This window comes from Rattus norvegicus, chromosome 15 (assembly GCF_036323735.1).
Source record: "Rattus norvegicus strain BN/NHsdMcwi chromosome 15, GRCr8, whole genome shotgun sequence".
NCBI classification, from domain to species: Eukaryota; Metazoa; Chordata; class Mammalia; order Rodentia; family Muridae; genus Rattus; species Rattus norvegicus.
The window spans coordinates 30443879-30458932 of record NC_086033.1 but is presented as its reverse complement, the minus strand read 5'-3'; the positions used below and the strand labels follow the sequence as shown (position 1 = coordinate 30458932).

At 41.8% G+C, this 15054-nt stretch overlaps 3 gene segments (V, D, J or C); all 3 read right to left on the bottom strand.

The window, feature by feature from the left end:
* Positions 1–1374: 1374 nt before the first annotated feature.
* Positions 1375–1945, bottom strand: LOC134482104 (T-cell receptor alpha chain V region 2B4-like). The segment is given in 2 exon segments: positions 1375–1724; positions 1897–1945. Coding segments are annotated over 2 exon segments (399 nt in total).
* A 3248-nt stretch (positions 1946–5193) lies between these two features.
* LOC691239 (T cell receptor alpha variable 22-like) lies at positions 5194–5706 on the bottom strand. The segment is given in 2 exon segments: positions 5194–5480; positions 5655–5706. Coding segments are annotated over 2 exon segments (339 nt in total).
* An 8554-nt stretch (positions 5707–14260) lies between these two features.
* Travl2 (T cell receptor alpha variable like 2) lies at positions 14261–14826 on the bottom strand. The segment is given in 2 exon segments: positions 14261–14685; positions 14781–14826. Coding segments are annotated over 2 exon segments (471 nt in total).
* Positions 14827–15054: the final 228 nt, after the last annotated feature.

Below are 15054 nucleotides of genomic sequence, written 5' to 3'. Positions count from 1 at the left end.
TATCGAGATCTGATATGGATGTTTCTGCCTGGTTCTTTTTTTTTTTTTCTTTTCTTTTTTTCGGGGCTGGGAATTGAACCCAGGACCTTGCGCTTCCTAGGCAAGCGCTCTACCACTGAGCCAAATCCCCAACCCACTGCCTGGTTCTTTTGTAACTTATCATTCCGTGTTTGGTTGCTGTCCCTGGAAGGCCAGCTCTTTTCTGAAGGGAAATAGACAAGTGTGTCTGAGGAGGAGGAGAGGGTAGGTCAACTAGGAGGAATATAGAGAGGGAAAAGTGCAGTCCGGAGAAATTAATGGAAATATTAAACTGATGTAACAACTGCGGAAATCAGTGGGAAGTATTCTCATAAGCTAAAAGAGGAAGACTTACAGGTTCCTTCTATGTAATTTCTGGATAAATATATCTGAAGGATGTTGAATCTCACTAAATAGATACATGTTCAACTATGCTTATTTCCACTCCATTCAAAATTGTTATGGAATGAAGGCATCCTAGATATTCATCAATAAAAGAATGAATAATGAAAATATGGTGGATATATATATATATATATATGTGTGTGTGTGTGTGTGTGTGTGTGTGTGTGTGTGTAATTAAGCAATAGAGAAAAATCAAAATATAGAATTCCCATGAAAATACTACTGTAGTGAATTATTCTCTCCTCATAAAGAAAAGTGCATATGAATAATCTTAGTTTCTAATATTTATCTCTATGTACTCATGTGACTATGACTGTGTGTAGAAAGCTGCACATAAAGTGAAAGGGGCACTCAGGGAGACGACTAGGGAGGTAATGGAGCACAAGGTAGAATGGGGAACTAGGAAATGGTAGAGGGGACAAGCTTGGGAATGGGTCAACCAAAAGTAAATGTGTATGAAACTGCCATGGAGAAACCTGCTACATTGTAAGCTAGTTTTAAAAAATTAGAAAACAAATATTTTTATTGAAAGGTTTTAAAAGCAAAGGCAGCACAGGGCTGTAGAGTTGATGGTTGTCTTTATGGCATGGTATGTGGTCAGCCTTATGGCCATGTGATTGTCTTCAAGCTCAAATACATATGCTCACTAATAGTGTGTGCATTATTGTATAACCATCCACATGTAAGAAAAAAAAGTGGAAAATATTTCACCCAAACTAGTAATGTGCCTTTTCTATCAGGATTACTTTTTTTCTTAATGTTAAAATATGTTCCAGGATAATCAAACCCTCTCTATTCCTGCTTATAAGTTCCACAGCATATAGAATAGAATAGAATAGAATAGAATAGAATAGAATAGAATAGAATAGAATAGAATAGAATAGAATAGAATAGAATAGAATAGAAAGGAATGGAAACAGAATGTCTCCACTGTGTGGTCTGTGATCTATGTCAGGGCTTGATGCTGCACAGTAGGTTTGCATGCAGGCTGCAGGTGCCTGGGGAGCACTGTGTGCTCACTGCACAGAAGTAGAGAGCAGAGTCACCGGGCTGGGAGTCTTTGATGTGCAGAAAAACATGTAGATTGGCTTTAATGACGTGAATTTTGAATCTGCCTTCTTCCTTTTCACCAGTGGAGAAGATGGACAGTAGCTCCTTGGGTTCTTTCCCAGGATGTTGTCTGTACCATGCGAAATACAGAGAAGCACTATCGCTGAAAGTGCAGTTGAGAGAGGTCCTGGCTCCCTCTGGGACAATGAGTGATTCTGGGCTCTGCTGCACCTTCTGCTGGCTGCTCACCCCTGTGCAGAAAGACAAAGGTCACACAATCAAGACTAGATGCATATGGATTCTAACACTTTTCCATGGGCTTCTCACTTCCTAATTGGAGATTTAAAATACCTGAGTTTCTACCATTTGCCTAGAGCAAGAAAGAACTTTACATCTCACACCCAAAGGAATTTCCAAACTTACCATTTAGCTGGAGCCACAGGACCACTAGTGAAACACTCAAGGATTTCATTCTCGCCTCCTCCCTCTTCACTGAGGACTGAAATCCTCAACTCTAAGTTGGCAACTAGAAAAGGGATCTTCTTGTGACCTCAGAAGCACCAAGCCTTTCTGCCAGCCCTTTCTTTGCCCCCTCCTCCTCTTCCTGTACTCTTCTTCTCCCCCTCCACCCCATCCCCCACTTCTCTCCCTCTTGAGATCTTTGCTCAAGATCCCAAAGAAACACTGCCATCTTGTGGACTCGTGAAAGTTAGGACTGGGGGAGGGGAGACGGGGGATAGGCGAGCTTGTGTGTTTACACTTAGCAGATGTTGTCCTCGTTCTCTGTAATAATAGGTTTCACCCATAAGTAGTCACCTGCACTAAAAAGTCACCTATGAAAAGTCTGCAATGGAAAGCTGAATGAGTTTGCTTTTTGTTCTTGTTTGTTGTTGTTGTTGTTGTTTTTTGGACAGCATAACTCTAACTCTTATTACCTCGGGCATCTTCATTAAATCCATTTTTAAGTTTAGTTTTTGTTTCTGAGGTTTTTATTATTATTATTCATTCTCTACATTTCACATCATGTAAATCAATTCCATTCATATCCAGGGCACTTTGTATCCATCTTCCTCCCTTGTAACCTTCCCCCGCCCTGCCAAAAGCAAAATAAAAACAAACAAAAATAAACAAAGTAAAAAAATTCTCATTGTGTATATACTGTGGGACACACTATGATATATTTCAAGCTTCAGAGATGGTCTGGACAGGCTGTTTATTTAGGTGGAATCTAGAAAGTCCTGGAATTCTTCATTCTATTTGGAGCCAGGACCAAGTTTGTGTGTGAACAGAATTTTACCTGATTTGGTACAGGAGACGGGGGTGAATGCAACACCTAAAGTTTAAATAAAAACTAGTGAACTTGTTCATTTCTCTAATTATTCTCTTTTCTTGATTAATTCCTGTTGAGAGAAATTGATCTGTGAAAGTTCTTGATGAGGTTTCTCTCACCCTCCCACTTTCTGAATCTCTTAGCCCTCTCTAGCTCTCCCCTTTCTTTCTTCTCTCTCTTCTTCCCCAACCCTCTCACTTTATCTCACTCTCCATTTCTAACACATCATCAAACCATATGTACAGGGGAACATCTCTGCCAGGGCTGAACTAGGACCACATAGAAACCAGTCAGGAAACAACTGTCCTGCAGGACTCTGAGGCTCCACGTCCAGGAAAGTAAATATCAGTTTGGATCAACTCAACAGAGCAGCAGTGTTGGTTCAGACTTTGGTAATTTGATATTGTAATGGAGACACAGGGAAGATGAAGGGAGGTGGGGGGAGGGGAGGGGAGGTCACCATAGAAGGAGAGAGATGGAGGAATGTGGGACTAAGTGACTCTGTCTGAAAATGTAATAGGGAAGCATATCAGTATCCACCAAGAAATAGCTTAAATTAAATGTTTGTCTGGGCTGACCATCCTGCTCCCAAGATCCATAGATCTCTAAAAACCAAACAAAGTAACAAACAAACAAAGAACAACAACAACAACAAAAACCTTAAGAACAAAAAAACATATCCCTTTCTCACTTCAACCTCTTCTACATAGCTCCTCCCCATTTCATGTTGTCTTGCTGCTTTTTCTTTAATTGTTGTTACATACAGAGTCTGAAATATATAGATAACACCAGCTCTGAGTATATAATGCAATTTGTATGTATATGATTTCTGGGTGGACCACACGGTATTCACACTTGATGGCTGTCAATGCGGAACTAGCAGAATGGAAGGGTGCCTTCCTCAAGTGATACAACGTTTTCTCATTTTTTTATTTAATTTCAATTTTGATTTTAAGACTTTGCAGCAGACAATACTTTGTATTGTGTTTTTATATAAAATAACCTATATTGTATGTCTTGCCTAAAAAAAATTTCTATTACTGCTATGTGTAGTCCTCAAGCTCATATGTTTATTAAAAAAACACTTTCAAGTCAAGATTAAGCCAGAATGGGATTAGGGAAAAGATCTCTCAAGATTGGTTAGAATGCCTTTTCAGATTACCCCCTGCTCATGCCTAACTGCCACCTTTCAATCTCACCTGATTCCATGGCTGTAGCCTACCAAGAAGCAAGGGTTAGGATGGCTGCTCTCTGTGACCCTTCTGAGGTGACTGGATCTTTATGTGAATGTTGACATAACTCCTAACCAGTCCCACAAAAGTCTTATTGACCCTTAGGGATTATTTATTGTCTGGGAAGCCCAGATAATATATATTTTAAGGAAGTGGAGTTACAATGGGGATGAAGCCGAATGAATCACAAGGTTTGAATTAATCTGTGAAGCTCTAGAAAGAAAATGAAAGGCCATCCAGTTGCTGTTGTAGTCACACAGCCGCTGTTCCTGTGCGAAAACAACAATGGAGAGATGATGCATGGATGAATTGCATGGCTGATTCCCAGTTCCCTACAGAGACAAGGACAGGCCAGAGTTTTCAACTGTGGAATATAATCAGTCAACCTTCAGAAAATAAAAGTTATTTAGTTCACATTTAATTATTGTATAATAAATCAGTCCCCTACTGTATGATATTTAGAATGTTTCCACACTCTTTTCTTTTGAAAGCAGTGTTTTAATGAAAAGTTTTGCACATAAGGTAGAATCAATGGCTACAAGTGTTATTGTGACATCAATTGCAAATATATCTTCCGAGTTTTATTTTATCTTTTGGATCCTAATTATGACAAATTATTTGTTTTACACTGCAGTGTAAATATATTTACACTGCAATGTGTTATATATTTAAAATATCAAGACATTTCTATAATAAGATTTCTCTTGCCTTTCTACCAGTTAATTTATTAGATGAATTAATAAATTTATCAACGTCATATTGAGCAGATTAGCTCAGTGTTGTCTTGTGCTCTTTAAACAAAGGATGAAAACAGTTGCTTTCAGTTTTGAATTTTAACAAATGTCCCAAATGATTCTCCAATATGTAAGAGAGGTTTATATTCTATAACATTAGCACAAACATGAATAAAATAATGGGTATATTTTAGTCATGCATGCTGATATTTCTGAGCATTTAGCACTCTAGAAGTCAGTGTCATGTCAGTCAGAATGTAAGTGGGAACTACAGTGGTATTTTTATGTTTCCTCACATCTTTGTAATTTGTGGGGATCTGATGAAGCCACAGCTGTGCAAAGCCTCCTGCAGAGTCTGCCTGTGGCAGGGGTTGTAGCTGCACAGCCAGCTGCAGTTTGGAGCCAGGCTTTAAGCTTTCTGAGATCACTGTGTGTCAGCAGCACAGAAGTAGGTGCCTGAGTCCTCCAGCTGGGCATCACTGATGTGCAGGGTGCTGTAGCGCTCCTTAGAATCAAATGTTGACTTTAACCTCCCGTTCTCCTTTGTTCCTGAAGCCAGGTAGAACAGATGGATGAGGCTGCCCCTGGGATCCTGTCGGAACCACTGCACACTGTTCATGGAGGTAGAAAAATTACATCTCAGAGCAGGATTGGTTCCCTTATGGAGACTCAGAGCTGAAGGACTCTGCTCCACATTATCTCCTCTCACCCCTGTTGGAAACAGAAAAGCAAAACAGGATCAAAGAGAGTTATTGACCCCACCAGCCAAATACCCAGGAGACGCCATGAGGAAGAATGCACAGGAGATTTTCATCTACTTTCTCCCCCTCCCCCACCGACATTTCTGGAGAATCCCTAATAGGAACTTAGCTTCGCACAACTCACAGCAAATCTGCACCCACAGAATCCCCAGCACAGCTCCCAGGTTCCTCTCCATGGCCCCTGTCCACTTGCTGGGATATCTTCTCTCCAGGTCTGAAGGGGGTCAGTCTTGTACCCAGACAATTTGTGCTCACAGACTACTGGTTCTCTCTGAGTCACTGAGCTCCCTCATTCATCTGAACAAGGAACTCCACCCACCTCCACCTCATGACTCTGCACTGTCATTGCTCCAGGACTGTGGAGGACATTGATGTAGAGCCCAGGACACTGTGTTTCTAATGTAATATAAAGAGTTTGAGGGGGTGAGAATGTTTGAAGAAAGAGAATGCATAAATACAGAATGCTGGTGGAAAAACTAATCACTCATGTGTGTGTGTGTGTGTGTGTGTGTGTGTGTGTGTTCATTCACATGTTTGTGATATGAATTGTATTGGAATAATTCCAGTTTTTTTAGTTTGGCGAATTTTAAACATAAACTTAAAAGAAATTTTAAAAAAAAGTAGAGTTGTTTTCTCTTGAGTGTCCATTGTCATAATGCCTAGTAATTCTATTTTGTTTATATCTGTTCGGAGAATTATTCTTAAAAAAGATTTATAGACACAGGGATCCAGTAAACAGGCTCTAGATATCTGTGGCTTTCTACAGAACCATTGAAAGCTAAAGACCCAGGTGAACTACACCTCAGCGCCTGTACCTCTTGCTTTGGGAATGGATTGCCTTATTTCCTTATGTTTCTTCTCAGTGCTTCAAACCTCAGGGTGACTGAAGAAAAAGTACCTGCAGTGTCCCCTAGTGGACTGACACCAACAACAAATATGATTTCAGGCCATCCTCACAAGCCTCACTAAACCAGCCCTTTACTTCCTGTTGAAATAAATGCGATGGTCAGAAGACAAGAGTGTCTAGAAGGAGTTATCAATAGAAGAAATAAAAATGGCTTTAAAACATCTCAAAATTGTTCATCAACCTTAGCAATTAGGAAAATTCAAATTAAAACAATTTGAGATCTCATCTGACACCAGTCAGAATATGTAAATCTATAAAACACCTCACAACAATGCTGGGGAGGTGCACAGAGGGTAAAGGAACCTGCACGCATTCTCAGGGGAATAACGATTGGTGCAGCTCCTCTGGAAACCAGTGTGGAGAATCCTTAAAACATGAATACTCAGTCTACCACAGGACCCAGCTATGCCACTTCTTGGTCTCTCTCCCTCTCCACAGATGCTTACCTATGTCCACTGCTGCTCTACTCATGGTGACTAGGAAACGGAGACAACATAAGTGTCCTTCATCTGATGAATGGATAATGAAAATGTGGTGCCTACATAGTATGGAATATTCTTCAGTGCAGAGGAAAACGGCATCATAAATGTTGCAGTTAGATGATGGAACCAGAAAAGATTCTTGTAAATGAGCTGACTGAGACCCAGAAAAACAAAGGCCACATGTTCTGCCCCTGAAGTCCTGAAGTCCTGAAGCCCTAACCTCAGTGGAAACTGTAGAGGCTCCTAACTCCACATCTTCAGACCTGGAGTCACCACAGAGGCCAGAAAGGTACAAGGGAACGTGTGGCTGGGGAGAAGCACTAGAGATGGGAAGAGCAAGGCAAGCAAAATGTAATGGGAGACACAGGGAAGATGAAGGGAGGGGAGGGGAAGGGAGGGGAGGGAAGGTCACCACAGAAGAAGAGAGATGGAGGAATGTGGGATTGAGTGACTCTGTCTGAAAATGCAATAAGGAAGCATGTCAGTATCTATGTACCAAAAATACATAAAATGAAAATGAGTATATATAATAATATAACTTAGCTTAAATTGTTTGTCTGGGCTGACTATCCTGCTCCCAAAATCCATGGATCTCTATAAACAAAATGAAACAATAAATGAAAAATAACAAAAAAATCCTAACAAAGAACAAAATCATATCCCTTTTTCTCTTCAACTTCTTCTACATAGCCCCTCCCCCAATTCATGTTGTCTGCTTTTTCTTTAATTGTTGTTACATATAGAGTCTGGAATACATAGATAACACCTGCTCAGAGTATAGAATGTAACTTGTATGTATATGATTTCAGGGTAGACCGCATGGTATTCAATAATAAATTGGGAGGTTCTTCCTTGGATAAGACTGTTCTCAGCATTTCTTAGCTGACCACAGTGTTTTGTGTACAGTTGTGGCTCTGCGAGATTTTCCCCTTCAACATTCACATGTGTAGTGGCTGTCGATTAGTGCCATCCTTGTTTAGGTCTTCTCTAGGCAACCATGTCATCAAGGCATCATAGAACTCACTATGAAAACTGAAACACTGTTCATGATGTTATAGAGAACAATGAAAACTTTATCAAAAAAACAGAAGAAAAAAATCAAGATTTCAAAAACACTAAAATATTTAAACTACCCAAATATAAAATTTAACAAATTATCTATAAAAAGCAATCTTCTGGGTGAGTCAAAACTTTAATTCTTGGCACATACGTCTTTGGAAAAATTTAACCCAAACCAAGAATGCTGAGGAGAAACTGTAGGGCAGGCTGTGTCCTCTTGACAGTGCTGAACAGATTGAACTCTGCTCTTTAACCCACTAACCCCTCATAAGCAGCACAGCCTTCCCTAAAGCATGCCCATTGTGCCAGCAGCCAGAGAGGGAGGAGTGTGTGAGGAGAGTGGTCAGTCTGTCATGTGAATCAGCTCAGACAACAGGAGGAGGTGCAGGTAAAGGTTGAATTAATATTTAGACAAAATGGGGGGTGGGAATTAGGCTGAGGGAAACCCTGAGAATAAATGAAGCAGAAAAGAATGAAGCTAAATCTAAAGTCTTCGTACACTGAAATGGTGGCTGGATTGCTACTCAGCCAATCTGGATAATATTCCTTCAGATTCAGTTATTACCACAGGTCCTTGTCCTTACAGTCTTTCATAATTAGCTTCTTCATGGATTATGTATAATTTGTTTCTAGTTGTTCTGGAAACATGCAGACAATGGTAAGAAAAGGCAGTCATCACCCTTACACATGTTTCCCAGTGGACTCAGTTTTGTACATGCACACACATATGCACTCATACATATATGCATACAGACTCACATACACATACACACTCACACACATACATACACTAAACACATACGCACATTTATACCCTCACATGCAATAAAATCACATAAAAATCAACAGTTTTGCTGAATCATCTTAAGTCTTGCTACCTACTCCAGAAAAACCTACAATGAAATTTCAACATACTGTATAAGATTCTTTCTGGTGTGTGTGTGTGTGTGTGTGTGTGTGTGTGTGTGTGTGTGTGTGTGTGTGTGTACTCGCACGTGCATGCGTGCACATACGCCTGTTCACATGCAGCAGAAACCCATAAATATCAGAATAAGGAGGACTCAACAATCTTTATATGTTAAGATTAATCTATAAGGTTGTTGAGGACTGAACTGTGTCTCTCTCAAAATATTAATGGTGGAGCCCTCACACTAAGGACTTCAGTGTGATGACACTTGAAGATAGGACATTAAACAGTAACCAAAGTAAAGTAAGTAAAATAACACAGGAGGGCTGGACCATCAGACTAATGATGACCACCATGGACCTGCACATCCTCTGAGGACCCTGTGAGGACTCACAGAAGGTAGTAGCCATCTGTGGCCACAGAAAGAGATCTCTGGAAAAGCGGGTCCTGATCACACCTCCATATAGGACTTCCACCTCTAAGGCTTTGAGAAAAGAACTTCGTGTTGGTTCAGCTACACCTTTGTGCTGTGTTGTGAAATCAGAAAATGAGTCCATTAGAAGGCATAACTGTAGAGATGAAAATACCCAAGCTTCAATCATTCTACCTTTATCCTTTTTTTTAGAGCACCTGCCCCCTACAATAAAGCTACCCATTCTTTCCAGAACATTCTTGAGAATCAAACCTAAAGGTCTGATGATCTTAATTTTGTCAAGATGCTGGGAAGAGTGGAGTCTGCCTCTTATGTATAGTGCACCCAATACTGGTGACGAAGGGGTGAAATCCTACTGTGGTTTCCTAGCAAGGCTTTAAGTGTTTTCAGGTTCAGCACTTGAACCAAGCATCCATCCCTACATCTTAAGTTCACTTAGAATAACTAAAGAAAAGGGCAATGGTGGAGCCCTCATACTAAGAACTTTAGTGTGATGACACTCGCAGGAACCATTTCTAACACTGTTTAGTAGCATGTGCACATATCAACTACCAAAAGAGATGGTGTACATGTATAACTATGTATGTGTAAGAGTGTACCCTCCTGGGGTTGCCAGCTACCATATTACATGAAGACCATAGGAGAGGAAACTGAAATCCTACTGCAACAATGTGACTACAAATGTCTCATCTCATCTCATGGGGGAATAGCATACAGCAGTTTTCATTAGCAGAGCATTGGCTTATTACATAGTATGACCAAACAGAAAAAGACTTTTTTTAAAGACCTTTATTAATGAAGATTCTTTTATTACTATTATTATTATTCTCACATACCTTTATTCCTTCTGGATAGTATTATATACAGTTTTGAGGTAGGTGGGGTCTGACAGCATATGTTTCCTACTGACTTGGTTTGAAATGTTAGGGATGCCTCATAAGCATGTTGAGAGAATTAGGGGCTCTGATGGTCACAGTCCTCTCTGTGGGGGACTGTGGTTATGTGGCAGGTGAAGCTCTTACTGTCCCTTTGGGTTCCAGGCCTTCCAATCCATCTCAACCTTTACCAGGATTTCTGGCAAGGTCCACTGCCCCACATGGGTAGATAGTTTTGGTTATTTTTTGTTGTTGTTTTATTTTTTAAATTAATTTATTTTTCCATTTTTTAAAAATTCAGTATTTCTTATTTACATTTCAAATGTTATTCTCTTTCCTGGTTTCCTGTCCATCAGCCCCCTAACCCTTCCCCTTCTGTAAGGGTTTCTCCTCCCCATTCACCCCACATAACTGCCCCCCCAACAATCCTGTACACTGGGGGCCAACCTTGGCAGGACCAAGGGCTTCTCCTTCCACTGGTGCCCCAACAAGGCCATCCTTTGCTACATATGCAGTTGGATCCCAGGGTCAGTCCATGTATAGTCCTTGGGTAGTGGTTTAGTCCCTGGAAGCTCTGGTTGCTTGGCATTGTTGTTCATAAGGGGTCTCGAGCCCCTTCAAGCTCTTCCAGTTCTTTCTCTGATTCCTTCAACGGGGTTCCTCTTCTCAGTTCAGTGGTTTGCTGCTGGCATTCGCCTCTGTATTTGCTGTATTCTGGCTGTGTCTCTCAGGAGCGATCTACATCCGGCTCCTGTCGACCTGCACTTCTTTGCTTCATCCATCTGGTCTAATTGGATGGCTGTATGGGCCACATGTGGGGCAGGCACTGAAGGTTCCTTCAGTCTCTGCTCTAAACTTTGTGTCCCTACTCCCTCCTATGTGATTTGACTAAAGTACATTAGAGACATACCTTTTCCAAATAAACATTGTATACCTCGTGGGTGATGACCACGGACCTGCACATTCTCTGAGAAGGACCCTGTGAGGATTCACAGAAGGAAGCAGCCATCTGTGGCCACAGAAAGAGATCTCTGGAGAAGCAGGTCCTGATCACACCTCCTGTATCTCGACCCACTACCAACCAAATATTTAATCCCTAACAATTCCTTGTCTAGCCACTGTGAGACACAGTGGAACAGAGGGCAGTACTTCTGGCTATGAGGTACTGTACTGCAATGACAGTGATGGATGATGATGATGATGATGATGATGATGATGATGATGATGATGGTGGTGGTGGTGGTGGTGGTAGTGGTGGTGGTGGTGGTGGTGGTGATGGTGGTGGTTGTGGTGGTGGTGCACAGAAGAACGTGTGGATCTATCCATCAACTGCATGTGGGTGAGCAGAATGAGAAATAGAGAAATCCCTGTCATATAACTCCCCAGACCTGAAGTTCTCAGCCAGGTCAAATGTGCAGTGTCAAGAATGGGGAACCCTATTGCCTGCGGCAGGTGAGTAGACTGGAAAGGCATTCATGAACATTCCTCGGCTGGCATAGACTCTGTGTCTTATGATTGTTTACACTGTCCCTGCCTTCTCATTACATTATAAAGAAAGTCAAAACTAAGATACCATGGTCTTCTCATTTCATTAAAAAAAAAACCTAGGAGATTACCAGAGTAACATATAAGGTCACTTGGTTTTAGAATTTTCAGATAAATTGTGCTTCTGTTTGTTTTTTGTTCATTACTTTATTTATTTACATTACATTCCAATTACAGATGCCTTTCATTCCTTTCCTCACACAGCCGCTCCCATGCCCCAACCCTTCTCTGATAAGGGGAAGATTCCCCTCCCTGGGTACCCTCCTACCCTGGCACGTCAAGTCACCGCAAGACTAAGTATATTCTCCCCACTGAGGCCAGACATGGCAGCCCAGTTAAGAGAACCAGATCCACAGGGAGGCAACAGTCAGGGTAAGCCCAAGCTCCAGTTCTTGGAGGACTTGCATGAAGACCAAGCTATATATCTGCTATGTACATGCACGGGACCTAGGTCTAGCCCATTCATGCTCTCCGGTTGGTGGTATTGGTCTCTGAGAAATCGCAAAGGTCCCGGTTAATTGATTCTGTTGGTTTTTCTTGTGGAGTATCTATCCCTCTAGGTTCCTCTATCCTTCCCCCAACTCTTACACAAGACTTCCAGTGCTCTGTCTAATATTTATTTAGCTGTGGGTTTCTGCACATGTTTTGGTCAGCTGCTGTGTAAAGTCTTTCAGAAGATAACTATGCTAGTGTCCTGCCTGCAAGCATAACAGAGTCATTCATAGTGTCAGGGATTGGCTCTTGCCCATGGGATGGGTCTCAAGTTGGGCCACTTGTTGGCCACTCTCTCAGTCTCTGCTCCATCTTTGTCCCTGCACTTCTTGTAGGCAGGACAAATTTTGGGTTGAAAGGTTTGTGAGTGTTTTGGTGTCCTTATCCCTCCACTGGGATACATGGCATGACTACAGGAGGTGGCCACTTCAGGATCCATATTCCCCACTTCTAGGAGTCTCAGCTTGAGTCATCTCAGACTCCCTGGACCCTTCTCTATATCATGTCACTGGCACCTCCTAGAGATGCCCCCACACTGATTTCTGGGGGTGAGGGGATCAGGTGTAGAGAGATCCTGGGAGATATAGCTGAAAGCATGTTTCTGTTCAATGTTAAAATATATATGGGAGCATCTGTATGTAAATGTGCTCATGGTGTGTGGGTAGAAGTGTGTGGTGACATGTACAAACACATGTGTATGCGTGTGCATGTGTATGGGTATACAGAAAAGCCTTGAATGTTCTTCATGTTCTGAAGACTCTCTCTCTGTCTTTGTCTCTGTCTCTGTCTGTCTGTCTGTCTGTCTGTCTCTCTCTCTCTCTCTCTGTGTTGTGTGTGTGTGTGTGTTTATGTGCACATATGCACACATGCATGTGGATGCCAGAAGTCAATCTTTGTTGTCCTTTGTTTGAAGCTATCTGCCTTGTTTATTGGAGACAGGCTCTCTCACTGATACCTTGAGCTCATGGTTAGGCTAGGCTGGCTGGATAGCAGGCTATAGACCTCTATCTGTCTGTCCTCACCTCCTGGCACAGCTACCATGCCCAGATTTTATGTGTGTGCTAGAAATCTTGCTCAGGTGCTCATGATTGCATGGTGCCTACCTACTTCCATTTCAGAGCCAGCAGCAGCTACAAAATTCTCCCTTCCTTTTCCTTCTTCTCCTGAGTATTCATCCTTCCCTGCTGTATGCACAGAAGTAAAAACTTGTCTTCTACCATTGTCTCAAATAGAGGAAGAAACTAAAATTTCATACTGGAGCCAGTGAGCACTAATGTCCACTATGACTCTTGCCTCTGTTGTCGTGCAGGACATGGCGATATTAGGATAAGAGAATCTATGTTTATTATTACCGTAGGAAATCATGGAAGGGAGGAAGCAATACATACCAACAAAAGATGCAGAAAGACTCATACTACAAATTCTCAAATTAGATTTGGAGAATTTAATATGGCAACAAAAATAGAATAGTACATTTATAACTGTGAAGAAGTCTTTGGAAAAAATAACAATGAGCTCCAATTCTTTATACTCCTGTTTTATTTTTAATGGTCACTGACAAAATTATGACAGATCTCTAAGCTTTTCTGTTTTCGATAAATTTCTGTATCAACTAAAAATGCATCAAATTCTTTAGTAAATGGGAGTACTTAAATATTATGACACATTCTGATCGGTGTAATTAGCACCAAAAGAAGAATTTACAGGAAAATTGACATGAAAGATAGGAGTGAAGGTAACCTTCAGGACAGAAGCTGAAGAGCACACCTTCCACTTCCTGTGTAGACAAACACGAAATGACAAATGAAAGCTTCTGTCTTTCCTCACGAGCACAACCAGCTGCTTAGCGCAGTCACTGTCCGAGCAATGCCCACTCAGGAAATGGATCTCATGGAAAAATGACAATCTCCTCCATTCTAAAGAATTATGATTGAGCATTATATAATTTTGTAAATATGCAAAGAGCTTCTTAGATGAAGTCACACAGTGGATATTTTAACTGGAAATGAGCTGTGCAAAGGCAGCTGGGACTACTTGACACCCCTTTCTTCCTCGCCAAGTCCAAAGAGATGCTTCAGAGACCACAGGAGAGACCTTGTGTCTGAGCACCCACGGCCATGGGTGTTTGTGTTCAGCTCCCCCTGCAGCCCCAGACACTGTGCTCTCAGAGCACAGAAGTACACAGCCGAGTCGCTCCAGTGCACAGAGGCTTTCCGCAGGTGGAAGGAAGAGTCACTCTTGTTGAATTCAGCCTCAAAGCCATTCACTCCTTGAACCACTGGGTTTCCTGAATAGTACTTGAGGAGCAGCAGCAGCCCCTGCTGTGAGTACTGGACATACCAGAACAGGGAAGGTGCCCCAGGGGTGGAATACTTGCATTTCAACTGCAGAGAGGCTTCTTCAGAGACAGTGACATGAGCGTCAGGTTGAGTCACTGACTGAGCTTGGGCAACTCCTGGAAGGGAATATTAGGTCAGTAAGTGCAGTGCAGACTTTATTGAGGATAGTCAGAATGCAGAGACACAGAGACCACAAGGATGCTGTACTCACTCAGGAGAAAGTTTATCCCCAGCACTGGGAGGAGAGCCAGGAGCATGGCTGAGCCTTAGGAAGGCTGCAGCACTGTTGTGGAGGAACTCTGAAACAGACCAACTGGAAAGTACCAGTGGAAACAAGAGCTTGAAAGCAGGAAGAGTCTGCTGGAGAAGTCTCCCACACAGATAAAAACTGATGCTGCAAACAGGAACCTGAAAAGAGTTTCGAATACCTGATTCTTGTCCCTTTCCTTTGCTAAATTCTCACCCAGCTGCAGGAAGGATGAAGT